We start from the raw sequence: 23,338 nt of genomic DNA on the forward strand, positions 1-23,338 counted from the left end.
CTTATACAAGTTGTTTTTCCTTTTTCCTTTTTCTTTTTTCGTATCTTTGTTTCTGTTACTTTTATATGAAATTCTCTGCAAAGGAAGGCCTCTCTGGACTACAATTTGAAGGCAGTCACTTGTGCCTGCTTCCATTCAACGATGTGGATATCAAGACCCGCCCCCCCCAGATTATCTGTTTTAATACTGAACCTAGAACTTTTTTTTTTCTTCCCTGTCCACTCCATGTAAATGCCTTTAGCATTTCAGTTATTGTATATTTTGTTTAAGGTGACACTTCAGCATGCCGCTAATGTCTTTGTTAGTGACAGTGCATTTTGTAGTACTGTACAAGTGTTGTGCTAACAGTAAGCCATTTCTTAAGTTTTTTGCCTTGATTAGGGTGCCCTAATTTGAGGGTTTAAAAAAAAACTATATTTTTGTTAATTATAAAACTGTAAAGAGCTATAAAAGCTATTCCCATTTGGTTAGTCAAAAAGGGTTTTATTGCTAAATGTTTGGTGTAAAGTTGAGACCCTTTTCCATTTTGGTGACAGATTTCTTTGGGGAAAAAAGGCAGCTTTCTGTTTTATAAATGCAGACTTCTGTTTATTGAATGAAGCATATCTCAGTGTTTATCTGTCAGGTTTTGAAACATTTCATATATGTCCAAATACTTGGCAGGATTTAAAAAAAAATAGTGAATTTGGTGTAAAGTTGCTATTTTATGGAAATGCCTCTAACTTTACATTTTCATTCCATCTGTAGATTTTTCTATCTTTATAAAATATTGGAGTTATTTTTTAAGGAAAAATAGAGAAGTAGCTTGTGAATAGCTCAAACTAAGCTTACAAACCGCATGTAAAAAAGCAAAAAAGTTATTTGTGTCTGTTTATATTGCTTCCTTTTTTGTAGCCTTTGTACCTGTACAGGGTGACTGTAAGGGCCAAGCAGGAGAGGCGTAATCCTTGTATAAAATAGGAGCCAGCGACACTCTTGTATTTATCTGTTCTCTTTTTAGTCAGTCACTTCAAAAAAAAAGAAAAAAAAAACAAACAAAAAAAAAGCTGTACATTTTAACATAAAATAAATTATGATGAGCCATTTTTAGCCTCTTGTGTCCTGTCATATTATGATCGATAGAGAATGACCAATTGAACTGTATCATGTGTCACATCTCAGAAACACATACACATTTTGGGAAAATAAATTATTTAGTGTAAATTGGAGTTAAGAGATTTTCTGATTTGTTTGACTTTGGGGGAGGGGGTTGGCAATAAATAAGAGTAATATCTAATAAAACCATCACATATACCAAATACCTATTTAATAAATTAATTTATAATGGATTTTAATGCTTTTCATGAAAGTTTATTTTATGCTGGTGCATACCTTCTGTATGCCAATCATTGTCTTTAAAATAAAGTGAATTTGTTTTTTTCTTTTTGACTTTGATCTTCATTTGCAAAGGGATCCTGCACCAATACCCGTTTCCCTCATTTGTACAGTCTGTATAAACACCCCTCAGGACCTTAGCACAGTGGTAGCAGACTTCATTTTTATAAAAGTTAATACCCAAAAAGCACCCAGTTCGGGATTATATATTTGAAAAATCAGTGTGAAAGTTTTGCTCTGTTGTGAATGAGTGACTGGATGTTTTCTTTAGAGTCTAAAGTTTAGACCAAAAAGAAAAAGGTCATTGTTTACAAACACAATTTCATGGCAGTCAGAGAAAGGTGACTGTTCATTTTATTATTATAGAATATAGAAATAAATGCTTGCCTTGGCACCCATGTGAAACTGGCCTGCTTTAGCTCCCCATGTGTCTAAATGTGGGCACTTAAACTCTTCCGCCACTTCCTGTCGACCTCTTTGAGGGAAGAGCATTGCTTTTCCATCAGTGGTTTGACACAAATCATTTTTTAGATCATAGACACAGACTTCACGTAGGCTCAGAACACAATAGAAGGCAGCCTCTGGCATAGACCCCAGGATCTCAGGCCTGGGCTGCGTTTGTTGCCTTGTGCTCTCACCCTTCCTATGTCTCTGTCACAGTTACAGGGCCTTCTCGCTTCAGTGGCAAGATCTTGTCTTTCGGTCCTTTCCTCCTACAGATGCAGTCGGTGGGGGGATACCTGTAGCGGCTGAGGGAGCGCTTACAACAACACCCTCCTGCAAGGGCTGTCGTCACAAAGGGAAGAAAACTCCCAGGTGCTGTTCCTGGACTGAAAGGAAACGAATCCACCTCCAGAGCCGGAGGTGATGGTGTGCCGCTCTCCTGACTCGACTGCGGCCTCACTTCAGCAGCGGCCTAGAACCTTAGCAGCCCAGTGGGTGCTCCTGTAGGGAAGAGGCTGCCTGAGCCCGGGAGCTGGGATGGGGGCCTGCTAACAAGCTGATCTGGAAGCTTCCACTGGCCCCATCTTGAAACCTTCACATATGTAGTCTCTTTCCTCTTCTGTGGAGGTTCTTTGGGGACTGAGATTCCCCCCTGTGTTTTCCCTTTTGCAGTGGCTTGCTAATCACACCCTATGGTTTGTGTGAAACGGGGGTTCCATCACCCTCCACAGGAAAAGTCATTGTGTACAAACATTTCATGGCATTCAGAGAAAGTTCTGACTGTTGAAACATTTCATTCGAGCGACAAGCATAGAAATAAATGCTTGGCTCGGCACCCATGCCTGCCTCACAATGCCCTGGGGGAGCTCAAAGGCAAGTTCTGGGCACTGCCCCAGACCTGCCAGACCAGCATCTAAGAACAGTGCTGGGGACTCCGTCACAGGCTCCCGAGGGACTGCAGCAGAGCCAGGAACAGAATCCCTCCGCAGGCCCAGTCTCCCAACATTCGTGGGCAGGACAGAAAGGCTTTGGGGAGGAGAGAAACTGCTGATCTGAGGTGGCCTCAGAATCCTACTCACGAGAGAAAGCCATTCAGAGGTAAAGGTGGTGCCAAAGATCCTGGAAAACAGGAACCTGGATTCGTCAGGACTGACATGGAGTCACCATCGGCTTGAGATTCATTGACAAGCCACGTTTTTTAAGCCCAGGAATGTGTTCTTTCATTTACCGTGTTAAGAGTCTCTAGTGGTCATCAGCTGTCCACTGTAACTTTTGAATGGCCCAAGCGGGGCCCACCCAGGTGTGAAGGCATTGGCCTTCCCTGCCGACATTTTGTTTTAGAAACACTCAATATTGTTGCCAAGCTTTCAGACAGCCCTTCCACGTGGCCCACCGGCCCACCCTATGCAGGAGATGGGGCAGCTGTCTCCAGCGTGCACGTGGAGAGACTGGGCTCCAAGAAGCCATGGCCCGAACTGACTCAGCTCAACTATGTGAGCTGAAACAAGCCCAGGTCTCCAAATGGCAGCCCTTCCTACAACACCTGACCTTGTGAAAAGGCCATAGCTGTCGTCTCTCTGATTCAAAGGCTTAGCCAACAAATCCATGGTGTTATAGGAGCTGCTAAGTGCCCATACGAATAGAGGTTACTTTGTTGTTAAAAGCAAGCATTATCCCCAGCGGTCTACAGTCAAAACTCAGAGTACCAGCACTGTTACACGATGAAGCAATACCTTCCATTTCTTTGTGCTCGGGCGTCCATAATTCCACACTCCTGGTTTTCCTTCTCCCTTCTCTGTCCCCGTTCCTGGATCTCCCTCTGCCACCTAGTCCCAGCTTTAAACACAGGTGCTGAAGCGCTCAGGCCTGGGGCTTCCTCTCTTTTCTCCTCTCACCTCATACTACGAGGAGTTCAAACACCACCTGCATACAGATGACACCCAGAATTACATCTCCAGTTATGAACATTCCTCTAAGCTCCCTCTAGATTCAAGGTCAAATGACCTAGGACACATTTTGTAGGTCTTACGGATGTGAGGTAACTGCTGATCTCCAGTCTCCTCCCCCGATTTCTGCCCTAGTCAATCCCATCTCCATATTCAGGCAAGAAACCGAATCAGTAGCTTTCATTTTTCTCTCCCCTCTCTAGGTTTGGTTGATTCTCCAGGATAATTCCAAACAAATCTTGAGGACTAGTCCCCTGGCACTGTCTCAATCCAGGCCACCTTCCCCTTCCTGTCCACAGTTCCAACAGCCTCCTGACTATTCATCTTGCCTCTCTTCTCAACTCACAGCAAGCCATTCTCCACCGTTCTGGAGGAGTGATCTCCCTACAACATAGATCATACCGTTCCCCTGCTTAATATCTCTCAGTGGTTTTTCTCTGCATTTGAAATAAAATCTAGTTTCTATAACCCGCTCCTTCCACTTTTCCTCTCACCCACGAGCTCCAGCTTCACTGAAGGGCAGTTCCTCAAAAACACACCTCTTTGTCACCCCAGGGGCCTTCACCAGTGCTATTCTTTTCCTCAGGCTAAAATGATCCCTCCCCTTTGGAAGGTGTAATCCTTCAAGTCTCAGCTCACCCCATCCCCTCACAGAGGTCTTTGACTGCCTCGTCCCCAACTGTTCTTCACCTCAGTACCTGTTTCCCTCATTGCACTAGGTCACAACCTGCCATTTTGTTTTTACTTTTTACTTCCTAACCCAGTTTTGGGCATGTGGTAAGTTCTTAATGAATACTTTCTGACCAAATAACTTACTCCTGAAGACTTGAAATGTTTTTGCAAAAACTTCTGTTCCTACTTTCTCCTACCTCAGGCGCCTGGGAGCCATCTTGAAGAGACAGTTACTCCAACCTCAAAGTTCTCTGCTTCTGCTGTCCTCAGTAGGATTCATACCCCCACAAAGAGGTGGGAGCATGTTGGAAGGTGGGGACAAGCTCAAGAGAACTTCCATGCATTACATGCTTCCTGCATAATGGATTCATTTAAATCTAAGTATTTCATTATGATGTATTAAATACAGTATTTCAATAAAGCAGAAATACTAATTTCTCTCTGGACAAGGAACAGTGGGTTATTGGAATCCTGTGATGGGAAAGTCGAGGTAGGCACCTCTGTGACCCTAGAGCCCCTTTCAGTCTGTGTCTCTTTCCCAAGAGCCTGTGTACGGCTCCCTCAGAATGAAATCTGAATCATTAGGAGGAACTGACCTTGTTCCTTTCTTGTCCTCGACCTCTGGCATCTCCATCGGCATCTCTCCGTGGATTCTGTCTAGGTTAGGGTTCCTGGTTCCAGAAGCCATCTACCTGCTCCTGCTTGTTGCTTCCTGCTGTTTTCTCCTCAAAAATAAAACTCGGTGGGGGCACCTGGGTGGCTCAGTGGGTTAAGCCTCTGCCTTCAGCTCAGGTCATGATCTCAGGGTCCTGGGATCGAGCCCCGCATCGGGCTCTCTGCTCAGCAGGAAGCCTGCTTCCTCCTCTCTCTGCCTGCCTCCCTGCCTACTTGTGATCTCTCCCTGTCAAATAAATTAAAAAAAAAATAATAAATAAAAAATAAAATAAATAAATAAAACTCGGTGCCTGGCTTAGCTCTCAGGGGCAGGGAAATTCCACACCTGAGCTCACTTGACTGCCTTGTTCTCCCATTAAACACCAAACACGTTTGCAAATACGTGCTGGTGTGACTGAAAACAAGCCTGTGTTGCTTTGACTAGAATCAAAATGAAAGGAGCTTCTCCAAGTAGTATCCTCCTCCTTTTTTCCAAAATTGTGAAGTCAACCTCTTGTGCACAGTTCATGGAACTTCTCTGGGGAGTGGCAGCTCTGGCTAAGATTCTGAAGAGCCCTGGCTCCTGAGGAAGGAGGAAGAACACAAGGTAGGGGCCTCTGTACAGGGACTCAGGACACGCAACCCAGCCCTAATAAATGAGTTACTCTCTGCACTCGGCAGAGAGCAGCATCTACGGATTGGGGGTGTGGGGAGTGACCCAAGCCTGGGGGTGGCAAAGAAAATGCAGGAGATGGTAAGGAAGTACGAATGCCCCAGAGAGGGGACCCGCTAATAAGATGGGTGAACTCTCCCGTAACACAAGTATCCAGGGCACTTTCCTGCGGCTAGGAAAAAAACCAAACTATACTTTGAAATTATTCTTTCAGAATATGACTTGCAGGGACGCCTGGGTGGGTCAGTTGGTGAAGAGTCTGCCTTCAGCTCAGGGCACGATCCCAGGGTCCTGGGATTGAGCCCCACCTCGGGCTCCCTGCTCAGCGAGGGGTCTGCTTCTCCCAATGCCTGCTGTTCCCCCTGCTTGTGCTCGCTCTCCCTCTCTCTCTCTGTCTGACAAATAAAGTCTCAAAAAAAAAAAAAAATGACTTTCAGACAGAGCCAAAACATTTAATCACAGCACAATGCCTGACATTTTCCAATCCTGTTCTGCTTCCATCTTACCAGATAAAAAAATAAAAATAAATACAAGTGCCTTGGTGCAGAGCTATGTGCTCATGTGTAACCAGTTCTGCTGAGAGGGCTGTCTGCCTCATTCCACTGTGAAGCCAAGAGCTCGTCAGGAGGCAGCTTTGAATCCTCCCTGCTCATCAGCACACACCTGGGAAGTTTGAGTTGGGAGGAAGTCGGGCTTTGGTTTCACTGTCCCAAGTCCCAGGGCAGGGCGATTTTAGCCTTCCCTCTCTGTTCCTGAGTGTCTCTGCACGCCGTGCAAGGGGCTTTATGGGTCCTTCTCACCAGCCTTGTCACTGTTGTCACTGAACTGGGCCTGTCGCCTCTGCTCCACCAGTTGCTTGTCCAGGTCCCGAAGCTGCTTCAGAAAGCCCCGGTTGGGTAGGACACAGCGGTTCTTGGCCACTTGCTGGATGGCGTCCACCAGGGTCATGTTCTTGTGAATCATCAGGTAGGCCAGGACCAGAGTTGCTGACCGGCTGCGGCCCATGACACAGTGAACCAGGATCTTACCTGAAACGCAGTGGGGAGAAGAGGCACCTAACTATGCTAGTAATCATTGCATTCTTCGTCACCACGCACTGTCGGGGCCGGAGGGTGGGGGGATACCAATTTCCCTTAAGAATATCCTTGATGAAGCAGTAAAAATGACTTTTATCAAATTTCAGCCTTTGGTTACACTTCTACTTAATATTCTTTGTGATAAAATCGTACGTACACATAAAGCACTTGGGCTGAGTACCAAAGTCAGATGGTTATCGCAAGAAAAAAACATATGTGAGATTGAGTTGCGAGCTGAATTAGCCACTCTTCATGAAACACCGTTTTTATGTAAAAGAACAAATGACAGGAAAACCAGGATAATTTACACTTGGGTATTTCGCAGACTCTGTCTCCAAAGTGAACGAAGTAAGTCTCTCATTTCAAAGGAAACAACCAATGGTATTTTTTGCCAGTGATAAAATGCAAGGCTTTGAGCAAAAGATTAGAGTTTGGGGGGTGCCTGGGTGGTTCAGTGGGTTAAGGCCTCTGCCTTCAACTCGGGTCATGGTCTCAGGGTCCTGGGATCAAGCCCCGCATCGGGCTCTCTGCTCAGCGGGGAGCCTGCTTCCTCCTCTCTGCATGCCTCTCTGCCTACTTGTGATCTCTCTCTGTCAAATAAATAAATATAAATAAATAAAATCTTTATTAAAAAAAGATTAGAATTTTGGCAACTTGTAACTATTTCTGTGAGATTGACAGTTTTTCAGTTGAGATTGGTGGTGATATTAAGAAATGCGTTCTTTCGATAATCTACAATGAAAACTGTCAACAATTGGAAGATAACATAAATTAGGGAACCAATATCTTCCAAATGGCCAACGTGGGATATTATGAACATGCATGGGTTAAAAAAAAAAATCCACTCAAAGTGCAAGACAGACCAATGGATTTTCGTGTAACAGAGTACGTATGAAGTTCATTGATATAGTTTCAGATGCCACATCACAGCTAGCCTTTAAAAAATGATTACTTGTCGGGGCGCCTGGGTGGCTCAGAGGGTTAAAGCCTCTGCCTTCAGCTCAGGTCATGATTCCAGGCTCAGGTCATGATTCCAGGCTCCTGGGATCGAGCCCCGAATTGGGCTCTCTGCTCAGCAGGGAGCCTGCTTCTCCCTCTCTCTCTGCCTGCCTCGCTGCCTACTTGTGATCTCTTTCTCTCTGTCAAATAAATAAATAAAATCTTTAAAAACAAAACAAAACAAAATTCCTCCTTAAAAAAATAAAAATAAAATAACCCTTCAACTACATACCTGAATGAGGCTGGATTTTCTTCATATACCTGAACCAGAACAACATATCACAACAGACTGATGCAGAAGGCAATATGAGAATCCAACTGAATTCTAACAGGCCTAACATTGAAGAGATTTGCCTAAAATATAAAATAATGCCACTCTTCTCCCTAGCTTTATTTTAGAAAATACAGTTTTTCATAAAAGCGTGTTATTATTTTAACATGCAAGGGGGTTTTAAATTTTAAACAAGTGCTTTGAAGTTTTTCAGTTTTATAGATATAACCTACAAACAAAAGCTCTTTAAAGACTTCAATACTTTTTAAGAGGGTCAAAGCGTTCTGAGACTAAAATGTTTGAGAACCAGAGATATAGAAGAATCTCTACAAACAAAACAACTCGCTTTGGATGCTGCCATGGCGTCTGCTGGGTCCAGCTGAGAAACCCCGGAAGGTGAGGCAGCATGTGCATTCCTTCAGGTGTGCATTGGGGGGCGCTCTGGAGCTTACACAGCACACCAATGAGCTTGATCTCATTCTATCCTTTTTATTTTTTAATGTTTTTAAAAATTTTTTAATTTTTTATTAACATATAATGTATTATTAGCCCCAGGGGTACCCCAGCCCCTGGTGAATTGCCAGGTTTACACACTTCACAGCACTCAACATAGCACATACCCTCCCCAATGTCCATAACCCAACCAACCTCTCCCTACCCACTTCCCCCCAGCAACCCTCAGTTTGTTTTGTGAGATTAGGAGTCTCTTATGGTTTCTCTCCCTCCCATCCCATCTTGTTTCATTTTTTCCTTCCCTACCCCCCCAAGCCCCCACATTGCCTCTCAAATTCTTCATATCAGGGAGATCATATGATAATTGTCTTTCTCTGATTGACTTATGTCGCTCAGCATAATACCCTCTAGTTCCATCCACATCGTTGCAAATGGCAAGATTTCATTTCTTTTGATGGCTGCATAGTATTCCATTGTGTGTGTGTGTGTGTGTGTGTGTGTGTGTGTGTGTGTGTGTGTGCGCGCGTATGTGTGTGTATATATATATATGTATATTCTCTACAATAATTCACTCCAATATACCTTCTGACCCCTCTCTCTTTCTTCTTCTTCTGGAATCCCAATTATTCTAATATTGTTTCATCTCATGGTATCACTTATCTCTCGAATTCTCCCCTCGTGGTCCAGTAGTTGTTTGTCTCTCTTTTGCTCAGCTTCTTTATTCTCCATCATTTGGTCTTCTATATCACTAATTCTCTCTTCTGCCTCATTTAGTCTAGCAGTAAGAGCCTCCATTTTTTTTTTATTGCACCTCATTAATAGCTTTTTTTAATTTCAGCTTGGATAGATTTTAGTTCTTCTATTTCTCTTGAAAGGCCTTTTATTTCTCCAGACAGTGTTTCTCTAATATCTTCTGTGCCTTTTTTAAGTCCAGCTAGCACCTTGAGAATCGTCATTATGAACTCTAGATCTGACATATTACCAATGTCCATATTAATTAGGTCCCTAGCCTTCAGTACTGCCTCTAGTTTTTATCTGTGGTGAGTTTTTCCACCTTGTCATTTTATCCAGATAAGAATATATGAATGAGGGGCACCTGGGTGGCTCAGTGGGTTAAGCCTCTGCCTTCAGCTCAGGTCATGATCTCAGGGTCCTGGGATCGAGCCCCACATCAGGCTCTCTGCTCAGCAGGGAGCCTGTTTCCCCCTCTTGCTCTGCCTATTTGTGATCTCTCTCTCTCTCTCATTCTGTCAAATAAATACATAAAGTCTTAAAAAAACAAAAAACAAAAAAGAATATATGAATGAGAGAATAAAATAATAAAAGGGTGGCAAAGACCCCAGAAAAATGTGTGTTAACCAAATCAGAAAAGACCCCAAATCATGGGGAGAAGAAAGGAAAGAGAAATATATATATATATATGATTGGTGAATAGAACAGAGCCACCCACTTGATTTTGGGTGTATTTTGGTCTCTTAGAAGAAACTACCTCCCAAAATTTTAAAGAAAGAAAAACTTACATATATATACAAAAATAAGGGTAAACACGATGAAGGGATGGGATATGACTGTAAAGATGAAAATTTTTTAAAAATTCTAAAAAAGGAGTTGATAAGATAAGTTGGTTAGGAAAAGAAAGAAGAAGAAAGTGGAGAGAATTTGCTCAGGCTGGAGACTAGAACAAAGCCCTGTGCTAGATTTAGGGTATATTTTGATCTATTAGAAGTTGTATCCCAAAAAATTTTAGAAGATAAAACCCTATATGTATACAAAAAACAAAGTTAGATACAATGAAGGATAAATTATGATTATAATAATGAAGTTTCAAAAAGTTTTTTTAAGAAAAGTGTTGTTAAGATAAACTAGTTAAAAAACGTTAAAAGAGGAAAGAATAAAGGTTTAAAAAATTAGAATAAGAAAATAATAAAATTTTAAAAATTTAATTAACTTTGCAAGATTAAAGAATCATGGGGAGAAAGCCATGAATTCCATACTTTGCTTTCCCCTCCTCTGGAATTCCACTGTTCCCCTGGATCAGTGAGCTTGGTCTTGGCTGGATGTTCTTGCTGATCTTTTGGGGGAGGGGCCTGTTGCAGTGATTATTTGAGAATAATTATTTGAGAATAGTCTTTGCCTGAGGCGGAATTGCACCGCCCTTGCCAGGGGCAGGGCTGAGTAATCTTCTCCAGTTAGCTTTCAGGAGCTTTTTACCCTGAACACTTTCCGTGGAGCTCTGGAGGAAGGGAATGAAAATGGCGGCCTCCCAATCTCTGGCCTAGAGGAGCCGAGGGCTCAGGGCCCCACTCCTCAGTGCGCCCTCGGGGAAAAGCAGTCAATCACTCCCATCTCCCTGGTCTCCGGCCGCGCTCCGTGCTCAACTGGCCTGTGACCAAGTGTTTCTGTCTCTGGCACACAGCTCCATTTGGAGTCTCCAAACCCAGCAGATTCCTGCCTCCAGAGAAGGAAGATGAGTCCCCGGATCTGCCACTTGTGGGGTCCCTGCTCAAAGAGCAGTGGTCTGATTGTGCCACGGATCACAGTTTAAGGTAAACCCAAGTTGAGAGCTCACTCCTCAGCTCCGTCTCTGTAGCCGGCTTCCCTGCTCCAATACCTGAGAGCTCTGCGACACTCAGACATCCCTGATCCTTCTGTGACCCTGTGGGACCTGAGACCACGCTGTCCCTGCGAGGGCTCCACCCCTGCTTAGCCTCTGGAGCGATGTCCCTCAGTGGAGCAGACTTTTAAAAGTCCTGATTTTGTGCTCCATTGCTCCGCCACTTGCCAGGAGCTGGCTCCTCCCACCATGGTCTATTTTCCCGACGTTTCCGATTCACTTCTCGGCACGTCCCACCTTTAAGGAAGTAGTCGATTTTCTGTTTCTAGAATTGCTGCTCTTCTTCTCTTCAACCTCCTATTGGATTTGTAGGTGTTCAGAATGGTTTGGTAACTATCTAACTGATCTCCTGTGACCTGATGTCATCTCAGCCTGCTACTTCTCCACCATCTTGACTCTCCCCCGATCTCATTCTATCCTTAACAGAACCTTCAAGGTTCATTACAATCATCCCTGTTTTACAGATGGAAACAGGCTCTGAGTTGTTAAGTGACATACCAGAGGTCACCCAAAAAGCAGGTGCTGTCACTAGAAATCATTTAAAGCAACTTGTTGCTGAGGCCCTTCTGCAGGCTGCCTGCAGGCCTCTGGGCTCTGTGGACAGAGAAAGTAGTAAGGTTAAGCTCTCCACCCATCCCCACCACTGCCATCTCAGTGGCTCCCTCTCCTGTCATTGTGGGAGAGCTCGGCTGGGGTTGAGATGGCTGCGGCAGTTTGAGCTGTGAGACTTGTGACCCCAGTGATGTCTCTGTTCTTAAGCTTTGGGCCTGAAGCTCAGAAAGATGACTAAGAAGACTTACGGACATCATCTGGCTTGTGGAACATCAGCAGGATAGGAGAACAGCTTGCTAAAGAATATTTCTGAATGAGTGTGGCTCCCTGTGTCCTTCTCACTCTCACCCCTCACCTGTGCCAGGGGACCGTGCCCAGGACAGTGGCCCAGGCAGTGTGAGAAATCCAAGAAGACCCGACCATCAGGCCTGGGGAGGCTCTTTCCGTTCCCCCTGCCGGCGAGGCCTGCACACCTTGCCCAGCAGAAAGGTCTCCATCTTGGTCTCTCCACACACACGGTGCTTCATAAGGAACGGTTCATTCGATCACTTCATTTTCGCGAATCTCCACGAGCTAACCAGGCGGCCATCTATCCCACCCGCCATGTTGCTGAGCTACAAGAATGTGACCACACCACTTTTTCCTTGTCCACCTGGGCTAGAAAGGAAGGCAAGAAGCAGGGCCGGCTTCTTTACTGCTGGGTCGGGTTTGGGGGCGACTGGCCCTGGCTCTTGCGTGGCATGACCGCACTCCTGACTGGAATGTACCTCTGGCATTCTAATCCCCACAGACTGCTCCCGAGGCTGCCTGGCCTCTTGCCAGCTCTGCTGATAACTAAAGCGTTTCTTCCTCTCCTGGCAAAAAGGGTAATTCTTCCTGTCATGACTAAATGCTTGAAACAGATGAAAGCTGTAGTTCATTAAGTCTTTGGGGAGCCTGAAGTCTGTTAAGTGGGAGGAGGGGAGGGGAGGGGAGGAAAAGGGCGAAGGGAGATGGAGGGGGTTGGAAGAGAAAGGGGGAAGGGAGAGAAGGGCGCGCTCAGCTCCAGCAGAAGCTCCTGGAGCTGAATTTTGATTTTACGAAGAAGAGCCTTAATGTCGTCAACCCTGGGAGCCTGGTAGGTCTCCCTCGGGGTAAGGGCCTGTCTCAGCACCCCCAGGCACCACTCCCTCTTTGCTCCGTGGCTCTGCTAAGCAGCACCCTTTGGGGTGCAGCGTGAGAATGCTCCCGGGAGGGCTCAGAGGACAAGGGCACAGAAGTGGCCTTGGGCCTTCTCCCTGCAGCACCCACACCAGAGCCTCCCCCAGGCTCTCTGGTTAACGCCAGCCAGCATTAAGCGCGAAGGTAGCTACGTCGGGACTGGCATTTCCCATCTCAGTGGCTCTCCCTCCGTTGTGCATGAACAACCATTCATGGCTTACACGTGTGGAACCTCCCCTCACCCCCAAATCTGCGGAGTACATTCTTTTTTTTTTTTTTTTTTAAAGATTTTATTTATTTATTTGACAGAGAGAGATCACAGTAGGCAGAGAGGCAGGCAGAGAGAGAGAGAGGAGGAAGCAGGCTCCCTGCTGAGCAGGGAGCCCGATGCGGTGCTCGATCCCAGGACCCCGGGATCATGACCTGAGCCGAAGGCAGAGGCTTAACCCACTGAGCCACCCAGGCGCCCCTGCCAAGTACATTCTTACATAGTTTACCAGAGTCAGTCAGTTGGCCCAGCCAACGGATGCGGGAGACACAATTATCATCCCCATGTCACAGAGGACACGAAGTGCAAAGAAGTGATCGGCCCAGTTTGCTGGGAAGTGGCAGAACAGTGATTCCCACCCCGGCTACCTGACCCCACATTCAGAGCTTTTGGATTCTATGCCATATCACAAGCGTGTGTATAGCAGGCAGAGGCTCCACAAGGTCATACGAACTTTTGCCACAATTCTTTTCTAATCCATTCATTTTCTTAAAAGAAATGCTGGTTGCACCCACTAAATGGATTCTTATAACACTCTGAGAGGTCCCAGTTTGTGTCTTGAAAATGGACATTTCAATGAAATAGTTCCCTTTGGCCTTTACCAAAAGGTGAATTCCCACAATCTTATAAAAACCCATATCCAGAGCTGCTGCTGCTTTCCAGGTGCACATTTTCACTGGTGATCAAAAGATAGGCCTCTGCCACTCAAATCAGATAGAGAGGCCAAACCTGTTACCCACCAACCCCCCTCACCCTCAACTCAACCCCACCCCTGCCAGGGGTGGACTCTTATAAACAACCTCCTGCCTTGGTTTTGGAGGAAGGCTCTTTGCCTGTCTCTCCCTCACCTCCTTCCCTCAGCAGCCTGCAAAGGCAGACAGAGCTCCTACATTTCCCGAAATGGTTCTGGGTATGTTGGAAGGCGTCAGACAGAGGGTGCATGTTGTGTTTTGAACTGCGAGGGGCAGGCCCGTGTGTGCTGCGGTGGGGCAGGAGGATCTCAAAACACCCTGAAAATCTGCTCTGGTTAAAGCTTCGAAGCACCAGGGCTGCCTGGGTGGCTCAGTGGTTTAATCCTCTGCCTTCAGCTCAGGTCATGATCTCAGGGTCCTGGGATTGAGTCCAGCATCGGGCTCTCTGCTAGGCAGGGAGCCTGCTTCCTCCTCCCACTCTCTCTCTGCCTGCCCCTCTGCCTACTTGTAATCTCTCTCTGTCAAATAAATAAAATCTTTGGGGGAAAAAAAAAAAAAGGTTTGAAGCACCAGAGAGCCAAGCTTCTGCTCAAAAGTGGACTTCATTTATTTATTCATACTTGCCTTATCCATAATAGATTTTAAGATGGCTTCAAAAGCAGGCTATGGACTGTTTAAGAAAAAGAAAGAACAAAAGGAGAGGGGTGATACTAAAATCTGATCTTTAGAGCTTCCCAGTATTGGCCCTGGGATTTCTTAAATTAAAACCACACAACTTCACCTCCGAGGACACCATGCCAGGAGCAGTTAAGGCCGTCCAAATGGGGTTTCCACGGCAGTATTTTGTTGGTACATCTCTCTCCGCAGAAGAGTGACACGTTCAGTTGTTTCCAGACCTTATAACCATCTGGAGTGCCTCACCTTTCATGATTTTTGGTGACCTCTTATATGGTAAATTCACCGGATGTTCAGAATAAGGCCAAAGGACTCTTCCGAGAAGCCTGCGTGACCAGAGGAATTCTTGCTGGCCTCTGATTAGCTCTGTGACCCTGGGCACATCACTTGGCTTCTCTGGGTGTCTGTTTCCCCGCCTCTAAGGGCCAGACACTGGACTAGCTTATTTCTGAGATTTTTCAAGCGTGACTACAGTTGTCCCGGGAGTTCTTTCAGAAGAGAAGGGTCAGGGTAGGATAGGGGTAGGGGTGGGTCCCACGGGGCTCACTACAAGCCTCGATACAGCTCTACAGCACCACAAGGAAGGCTTTTCACCAAAAGTAAACAAGACTTGATGTGAGGGGCAGCACTGGGAAACAGTGTACACGTGGCAGAAACTAGCCAAGGAAGAACAGGAAAGACAAGAGAGGGGAGAGAGAGAGATGCCTTGCCTTCAGCCCAGACTGTCCATCAACACCTCTTACATCAAGAGTATAATAGGAAACATATGAGGATGCCTGGCTCCCATATGCCCGAGTCGCGTCCCCTAGCCTTCCAATGAATGACTGCCGCACCATGCTGCCCCTGCACACGGCCTGGATGCCGAGTACAGGCTGTCCCCAGTGGATGGAGTCTGCGACAGTGCCATCGCTGACTAATGAGCATCTTACTTTGTTAGTCTGACGACCCAGCATGGGTTTCAAAGGGACAGTCTCTGGATTTCTTTGGTTTGGTCTTTGTGGTATTTTAAGAAAATTTCAAGGTGTTGCCAACACTTAAAAAATTGGGCAATTTCACATTAACATCCAGATTGAAGACTTTTCCTGAAAAATCTGACCAATCGCATTTGCACTGATTCTCACCAGACCCATGTTTGTTGGCTGAGATGGAGTAGCAAGCACCCCCTTTGGGGAGAATCTGGGGTTCTCCATCTCACAACAAGCACACATCCGACACAGTCAGCTTCATTCGCTTCTGTCCCTGCCAGGTTCCTCAGGGTCTGCAATTGATTTGAGCCCCAGACTTGAGGATATTCAAGTGCAAAGCACTGAGAAGGGATCCACCAGCCTCCCACCCGGTAATGGGATCCTATCCTGTTCCCTTTGCCCAGCCAACAGGTCTAGACCCACACCCCCTGCCCACTGATTCTATCCCCTGCCTAGTCTCTGACCTGAGCACATACTTTTCTCTCTTGACCCTTTCTTTTCTTTGCTAGGTGCTTTCGAAAATGTGGCCCACGGGTCAGGATCCACCGCAGCCTGACATCTCCTCGTCAATGCTCTGATCTGCCCAGGAGTACGCATGCCTTGCGAGCCCCATTATTCCCAAATTCAGCAGAGGGAGGAGGACTCTAAAATGGTGCGCCAGGAACTGAAAACAAGCTGTCATGTGAGTCTACTGCACTAGTTCAAAGTTGGAAAGTCTTTTTTCCTTTTCCTTTTCTTTTGGGATTGGAAACTGTATTACGATGGCGCACACATGCTAGAGTGGTTATGTGTTTCATGGTGCACGACCTCCCTTTATCAAACACATCTGAGGACCTGCTGTGCACCGGGTTCCATGTGGAGTGCTCTATGTGGGTTACTGCTGATGCTCATTATAACCTTCCAAGGTAAATATTTTCATCACCAGATTGAGAAAGCAAGGCTTAGAGAAACCACGTTGTTAGTAAGTTGTATGGCGTGAAATCCTGCCCCGTCTTCTCCAAAGCCTGCCAGACCCCTTCCATTAAGAAAAAGTTTGAAGATACAGTAATGGCGAAAGAGTACACATTAAACAGAAACCAAAGGATTGGGCTATAGCAGTTTCTCATTTTTTTTTTCTTGTCAAATATGTTTTCGGTTAACTTCAAATAATCTAAGGCGAATTTTACCTCACGTTGATGAGTCAGAGGCCTACTGCCTAGAAACCCAGACTGCATATAATGCAAAAGATTGTCCGCAAATAGTCTCATAAAAGCGTGACTTTGAAATGAGGCATCCCCGAATAGGAGCCCTTCAGCTCTGTGAGGGTTTTCCTCACTGGGACTTTGTTTTCTGAACCAAAACAATGACAAACTCCTGGTGCCCAGCTGCGGGGCCAGGACCACTAGGGGACGGCCATCAAGGTCTGGGACTCGGCCGGGGCCCAGCTGCAGAGTGCAAATCCCTGAAGCAGGCTGGTCAGCCAGTCACTGAGCCTCATAATCCCAGTCTCTTGTGGCAAGAAAGGCGTTTAGTAACTGGACAATGTGATGGCCCCATAAAGGGGTATGAAACGTGGGCCTAAAGTCAGAGCACTGAGTAGGGAGTAGAAGTCCCTCTGGTCTCTATGAAATGCCTCTGAGACACCCCCTTGTAGCAATAATTGCAAACTATTTTACCGCCGTGCAAACCTAAGCCAGGCCCTTCTCTCGGAAAGAGCCGTGAAGCCTTTACCTGGCTTAGACCGGCTAAAACTGCATTTTGAGTGCAAGGACTAGCACTGTGATTTTAAAAATGGATAATTAACCTTGGGGAAGTTGGACATCATGGGTGCAAAACTCAGGTTCTCCTATATCATTCGCCCTTTAGAAGGCTAGGTTGTCGGCTTTCTATAGGGGGCCTCACCAGACTGTGTGTTGGTGGTATTGGTGGGGGGAGGGTTAGGGGAGGCTGCGGGCTCGGTTGGTTGGCAGGAGAATTTGAAATCTCTCCATGAATTCCCAGTCAAGTCAGCTCCCTGAAGCTTTTCTGGCTTTGAAACCTCAGCTATTAGTCAGGTTTGGACAATTGACATCTGGGCTATAGTCCCTCTGAGGGCATGCAGACAGCATCCTTGCTGTTCCAAGCTCGCTAATGAGCCTTAGGAATTGGGATTCAGACCAAAGGCCTTTCCTCTGAACCCTCCAATTCCCTAAGACCACAAACAGCACGCTCAGGGTGGCTCCCAGCCTCCTGGGGCTCAGATAATCCCAACTCAATCACTCCCAACCCCCAAGAACAGGCTTTGTGAGTGCACAGATCACATCTCCAGCCAAGGTGAGGGGTGGGGCCTCAGGCAGGTTTGTTGGGATTGTTTCATGGTGGGTCTCTTACTGTGGTCAAGGCTGAGCGCCGTGTTGATGAAAGCGGCCGCTGGGTAGAAGAAGACACTGAGGTCGAATGTGGGCAGGTCGTCGGCCTCCACGCCGTGGTATTCGATGGCCATGTCGCGGTAGTAGTCGGGTCCAGTGTCCACGTTCCAGCGACCGTGAGCCGCATTCAGCACGTGCGTGAAGCCGGCCTTCTGCAGCCCATAGCGGTCCAGAGCTGTCGCCCTGGGCACAAGGGGAGAGGCTGGTTAGCTGCGTGGTGCCTTGGCCTGGATCTGGGGGGTTCTCAGGGGCTGCCCTTGGTTTTCTGCTGTCAGTGCCAAAGTAAGGCCTAGTCACTGAAATGAAGGACTTCTGTCATCCAAAGCCCTGCTCTAACTGACCCCTGGGCTGCATGTTCCTGGCTCTGCCTCTTTGAGAAGGGTGAGAATGAAGGGTGGGGTAGATGAGCTAGTCCTTGGTCCGTTCATTCCTTCATCATTCACCAAACACAGAAGAACTGGTGTAGACACTATGCCCTAAATTTCATATCCCTTAAAAGGACACCAGAATGACCTGTTCATCTCATCTTTAAAGCAGGCCTCTCCTCTGAACCTTCCAGATGTTTATAGGGTTTCGTGGGTTGGGGCTCGAATGAATGGTTTAAGATGCTGTTTCCATGCAAAGAATTGATTGGGATTGGGCAACATTCTTGACATTGATGTACACACAGGTAGTGAACACAGTGTCGAACCCTTACTTTAATGAGTGAATCATTACCTAGTTGGGCAAAGCATTTTTCTGAGGAGAGGTATTTGAGTTGTCTATTGTTGGAGTTGATTTCAAGAAGTTCCTGGAGCCTACCATGATTTTCTGATTTCTAGCCTTACCTTTCTAGGCAAGAATTTCCAGGAACAAGGAATAAAGTCACATTGAAGTAGGTGGCCTTGGAATATAGGGCAGAAGTAGGTTGTCAGAAGCAGTGGGAATTATTTATGTCTAGAGAGGCCAGGGGGGACTTTCAGGGGTGAGGGCCCTTTGAGTTTGCTTTACTACAAATGTCAGCGCTTGGTGACAGAGGGGAAGAGGGAGGCAAGGGCAAGGAAGTAGCATAGCCCAAGGGGTGGAGGCTGGAGATAATGAAGGCCTTTCGGGAAATGTGTATTACTTCCTGTAATCAATCATTAATCACAAATAATGATTTAGAATCCCGTGTGTGCCAGGCACTGTCCTGGGGGCTGACGATGTAACAGTGAACGGGTTAGTCAAGGACGCTCCAGAAGCATAGATTCTCATGGGAAGAGCAAATAAACAACAAATGAATAAACAAGATCATTTCAGTTAGCTGTACGAGCTGTGCCAAAAGGCTGTGGTCCTACTTTAAGTAAGGTGGTCAGAGAAGGCCTTGCTGGAGGTAGTATTAAGCTAAGACTGAAGGATGAGGGGCTAGGCAGGGGAAGAGCAGGAGGAAAAGTGTCTCTTCCAGGCTGAGGACACAGCAAGTGCTAAGAAGAGAAGGTGAGCATGTGTGGCTCTAGTAGCAAGGGGATAGTGGTACAAGAGGAGGTTGGAGAGGTAGGCAGGGCCAGGTCATAGTGGACACTGTAGGCCACAGGGGAGAGCCTGCCTTTTACTGATAGTGTGGTGGAATGCACCCCCTGCTATGGTGGGTTTTAAGGAAGCGGTGAGCATTGTTTCCTTTTTATAAAATCAGTCTGGAGATGTGTGGACATGGGTTGGAGAGGGGAGAAAGTAGAAGCAGGGAGCTCTGTTGGAGGCTGTTGTATAGCCAGGAGAGGAAGGCGGTTGGAGTAGGTGGGGTCACGGCAGGCCATGCTGATGGACTGGGAAGGGGGCCGGGAGGGGGAAGCTGATTTGGCCAGAGCATAGCATGTGAGAGGAAGGGAGAGAAAGGTCTGGAGAGGGAGTGTGGGGTTGGAGGGTGGAAGTCCCTAGATCTGTATTTGGGGGGCTCAAGGACAGCTTTTGACCGTGTTTGGGGAGGGGTGATCCTAACTAGGTTTTAAGACGACATCTCCCATCAACAGGGCAAAGATCAGTTCTACAGTTCAGGAAAGAGATGACAGGGGTCTGGAACCATAACAATAAGAAGCCAGAAGTGGCATTGTGCTCGAGCTGAGGGCTCATGTTAGGGTCGCTTATAAAAGGATGTGGACAACGGCACCATATTGAATGTTAATACTGATCAATACCTTGGGCCAAAAGGAGCCTTGTTGCAGCAGGAAACATATGCCATGGCCCCTTGGCCAAGAGCCCCTGATCTGTTGCTCTTTTCCTGGAGCTTTTTCTTGGTCATGAGAAGAACCATGATGGAGTCCAGTATTTGGGAAAGAGAGACCTAAATGCAGACACTGAGCTTTTAGAGACATTTGCAAAGAGCCCATTGGAACTGAGCCACGGGATGGTGGAGTGTTCCCCCAAGTCCCCCAGCTGGTCTTCGGTGCTGCCATCCTGACTATGGACCACATTCTGCTTTCAATTTTTCCTCAGAAAGAACTGTTTTTCATTTTTCTTCTTGTCCCAAAGTATGTATACAACAAACATTATGCTTTTGGGACATAGATCTGCGCTCAATTAAAGCTTCCACTAATGCAGGCCATCTTGCTGAGTAGCAATCAACCTCACTTTGAGGTTGAGCTCAGTGGAAAAATTAAAATTAACTGTCCTTGACAGGAAGTTCCTACCCACCATAAAGACTGTTCTCTCTGGGTTCAGCAACTGGGTTTCAACATAATCAAGTGGCAGTTTGAATAAATAGCAATTTGCATTTGCTGCTGTGGGGGTCAAGGATCAGGGTAGATATGTGACAAAACTCGTTGCCTGACACTTCCATAGTCAGCCGGCAGAGCTAGTTTTAGCTATGTCTGAAGGAGAGGAAAGGGCTCCTGGGGAGGATCAGACCTGCTGGGTGTCTGAGGCCCCCTGCAGGTTTTTGGGGGGCTCTGCAGCTGCCACTCCTGGGAGTGGGGTGGGTCTGAGGGGCGGGGGGAGTTCCCTAGCCCTGTATTGTGGTTTTCTTCTATGTTAAAGCCGCCTGCTTAGACATGTTATGTGGAAAAGAGACTTAGGAATGTGCTTCTGCTGAGGAGAAAATCTCCAGAGAAAAAACGGACTTAGAAATTTACCTTTAGAACCTAGGTGATGCAGAAGCCTTAGTTTCTGGATGTTTAATTAAAAAAAAAAAAAATCCCAATGTAAGCCATGTGTTTATTTAAGTAATAATATGTCATCAAAATATATCATCTAATTATAAAAAGAACACATGCTCAGTGCAGAATGTGAAAAACCTATTCACACACACACACACACCGACACACACACACACATCACCTGTATTTCTACCTGCCCTAGAGATGAAGTCTATTTGCTTTTTGATGTAAGATTCTCCAGTTACTTCTCTATGCATAGATTTATATATTTTATATAAAGATTCGTTTGGTGGTATGATACCATATGTAAGTTTCAAAAACTTTGACATGGTGTTACATTGTAAACATCTTCCTCTGTCAACACATAGCCTTTAATAGCTGCATGCTGTCCCAGTCTATAGGGAAATCTCAATTTTACCTCACCCAGCTCCTATTTTTGGACATTTTTTCCCTCTCTCTCCCTCTCCCTCTTGCTCTTGCTCTATCTCTATCTTTATCTCTCTCCTGAAGGGGTAGTGGCGGGTATTATAAGAAACACTATAAATGAACAACTTTGCTGTATTTCTTTGGGCACATATCTTAATTATGTCCTTAGGAGAGATTTCTTTTTAAGTGGAATTGCTGGGTCAATGGGTATGAGATTTTTTTAAACACATTTGATATGTGTTACTAAATTATCCTCCAGAAAGCTTGCTCATTTTACAGCCTGATTTTTATTCTTTGCTAATTTCATAGGCAAAAAAAAAAAAAAAAAAAAGAAAGATGTCATATTTCCATTTCTTTTAGCAATGAGGTTGGACATTTTCTCACACATTTACTGGACTCGTGCAGTTTACTTTTGAAGAACATTGCCATATCTCTGGGGTTTTTTTTGTTTTTGTTTTTGTATTTTTCATATCTCTGTTTTTGACCCAATTCCCTTTATCTCCTCTCCCCACGAACCTCTGTCCTGCCTCTGGATTCTTCCTCTAGATTGGAGGGCCAGGGAAATGACTTCCTTCTGGCAGGGACCAGTTTCCTCATTCAGAGACTTCCCCTCCCTTCCTCCTTATCTGGCCTGGCCCAGCCTCCTTCTGGTCCCCTGAAGTTCCTCCGGGAAGCTTGTTTCAATCCCCCTTGAGGAATTGGGAATAAGAGCACTCTCGGTGGGGCTGTCTCCTTGGGCAGCACTCCTGACAGTCCACTTCTCCAGACCGCCTGGTGCCCTCCTGAATCCAGGCCCAAAGGCCTCGCATCTGCCCGAAAGCCCGTTTTCCACAGGTGTTCTTGAGCCCAGGGGAGGAGGGACACGCATGCCTACATCCACACAAGCCCTCCCCCAGCTCCCTTGTGGTGGGAAACCGGCTGCTCCCATGTTGCCAGGATTCTGCAGTGGGCGCTGAAGAAAGGCCGCAGATGATTGGACGGTTCTCCACCCCCCTGGGTCTGGGAGAACCCACTGATTTCGTGCCCCCCACCGTAATCTGGCACCCTTTTCATTTGGATGTGTCTGACATTTATGGCCTCGTGTCATTTCATGGGCATGATGGGGACCTTCTCCTTTGGAGTCCTGACCATACCTACTCCTTGCTGGTGGATTTCAAAACAGTGGACACATTTCTAGCTTTTGATCTCTGTCAGTTCACCTGATATGGAAGGGAAATTCCTTGGCTTTCTAGTTTCTTGGGTGTTCTTGTTACTTGCTGCCAATGAAGCTGTTTGCCTTTGAGGCTCCTCCTAACGCACCGGGCTGCCAGGTGCAGGGGGTAAGCTTACCCACTGCTGCTCGAGCTCAAACAGCGGAACCTCTGGGACCGGCAGTTTTCTCTCTTTGTTAAACAGAACCGACTTTCCTTACAAGATTCTTGTAAACTGAATGATGCAACACTCTAGTTTCTTTGAAAGGTTAAAAGAGAAATTCAAGGGGAAAAAAGCAGTAAAAAGAGGAACAACAAAATGTTATATATCGGTGGCTCTCCCTGGGTAAGGAGATGATGGAGAATTTTTCTTCTTTTCGCCTGTAAATGAATAAGTCAGATATTCATTTAATACAAAAGCATATGCCATGATTTTATTGATGTTTTCCTTAGTTGTTGGGAGACACTGGCAACTCAAAGATATAAGGTGGCCCCAGGGTTTTAAGGTCTTGTTAGAAACTTCTTCATCCTCTCCTCCAGGGATGGAGGCTGAGAGGAGAAAGAGAACTCGGAGGCCTGGAACTGAGAAATAATGCTGTATTAATAATTAGGCTAGGCATTTTGCTACCCATGAAAGGAAGTGGTTGATGTTGCTTGAGGTCCATGCTGAGAAGCTGGCAAGCCCCAACCCAGTACCCCT

At 46.2% G+C, this 23,338-nt stretch overlaps 1 protein-coding gene across 1 annotated transcript in view; it reads right to left on the reverse strand.

Annotated features, from left to right (window-relative positions):
• Nucleotides 1-6,546: 6,546 nt before the first annotated feature.
• LOC111145446 (dual specificity phosphatase and pro isomerase domain containing 1) overlaps nucleotides 6,547-23,338 on the reverse strand; it is a 36,073-nt gene continuing 19,281 nt past the window's right edge. Inside the window, exons 3-4 of the mRNA XM_022500335.1 lie at nucleotides 17,878-18,098; nucleotides 6,547-6,791 (exon numbers count right to left, since the gene is read on the reverse strand). Coding sequence (XP_022356043.1) covers nucleotides 6,547-6,791; nucleotides 17,878-18,098 — 466 coding nt within the window. The remainder of the gene's footprint in view (nucleotides 6,792-17,877; nucleotides 18,099-23,338) is intronic.

This window comes from Enhydra lutris, unplaced genomic scaffold, assembly GCF_002288905.1.
Source record: "Enhydra lutris kenyoni isolate GAN:26980312 unplaced genomic scaffold, ASM228890v2 scaffoldscaffold12, whole genome shotgun sequence".
Lineage (NCBI taxonomy): Eukaryota > Metazoa > Chordata > Mammalia > Carnivora > Mustelidae > Enhydra > Enhydra lutris.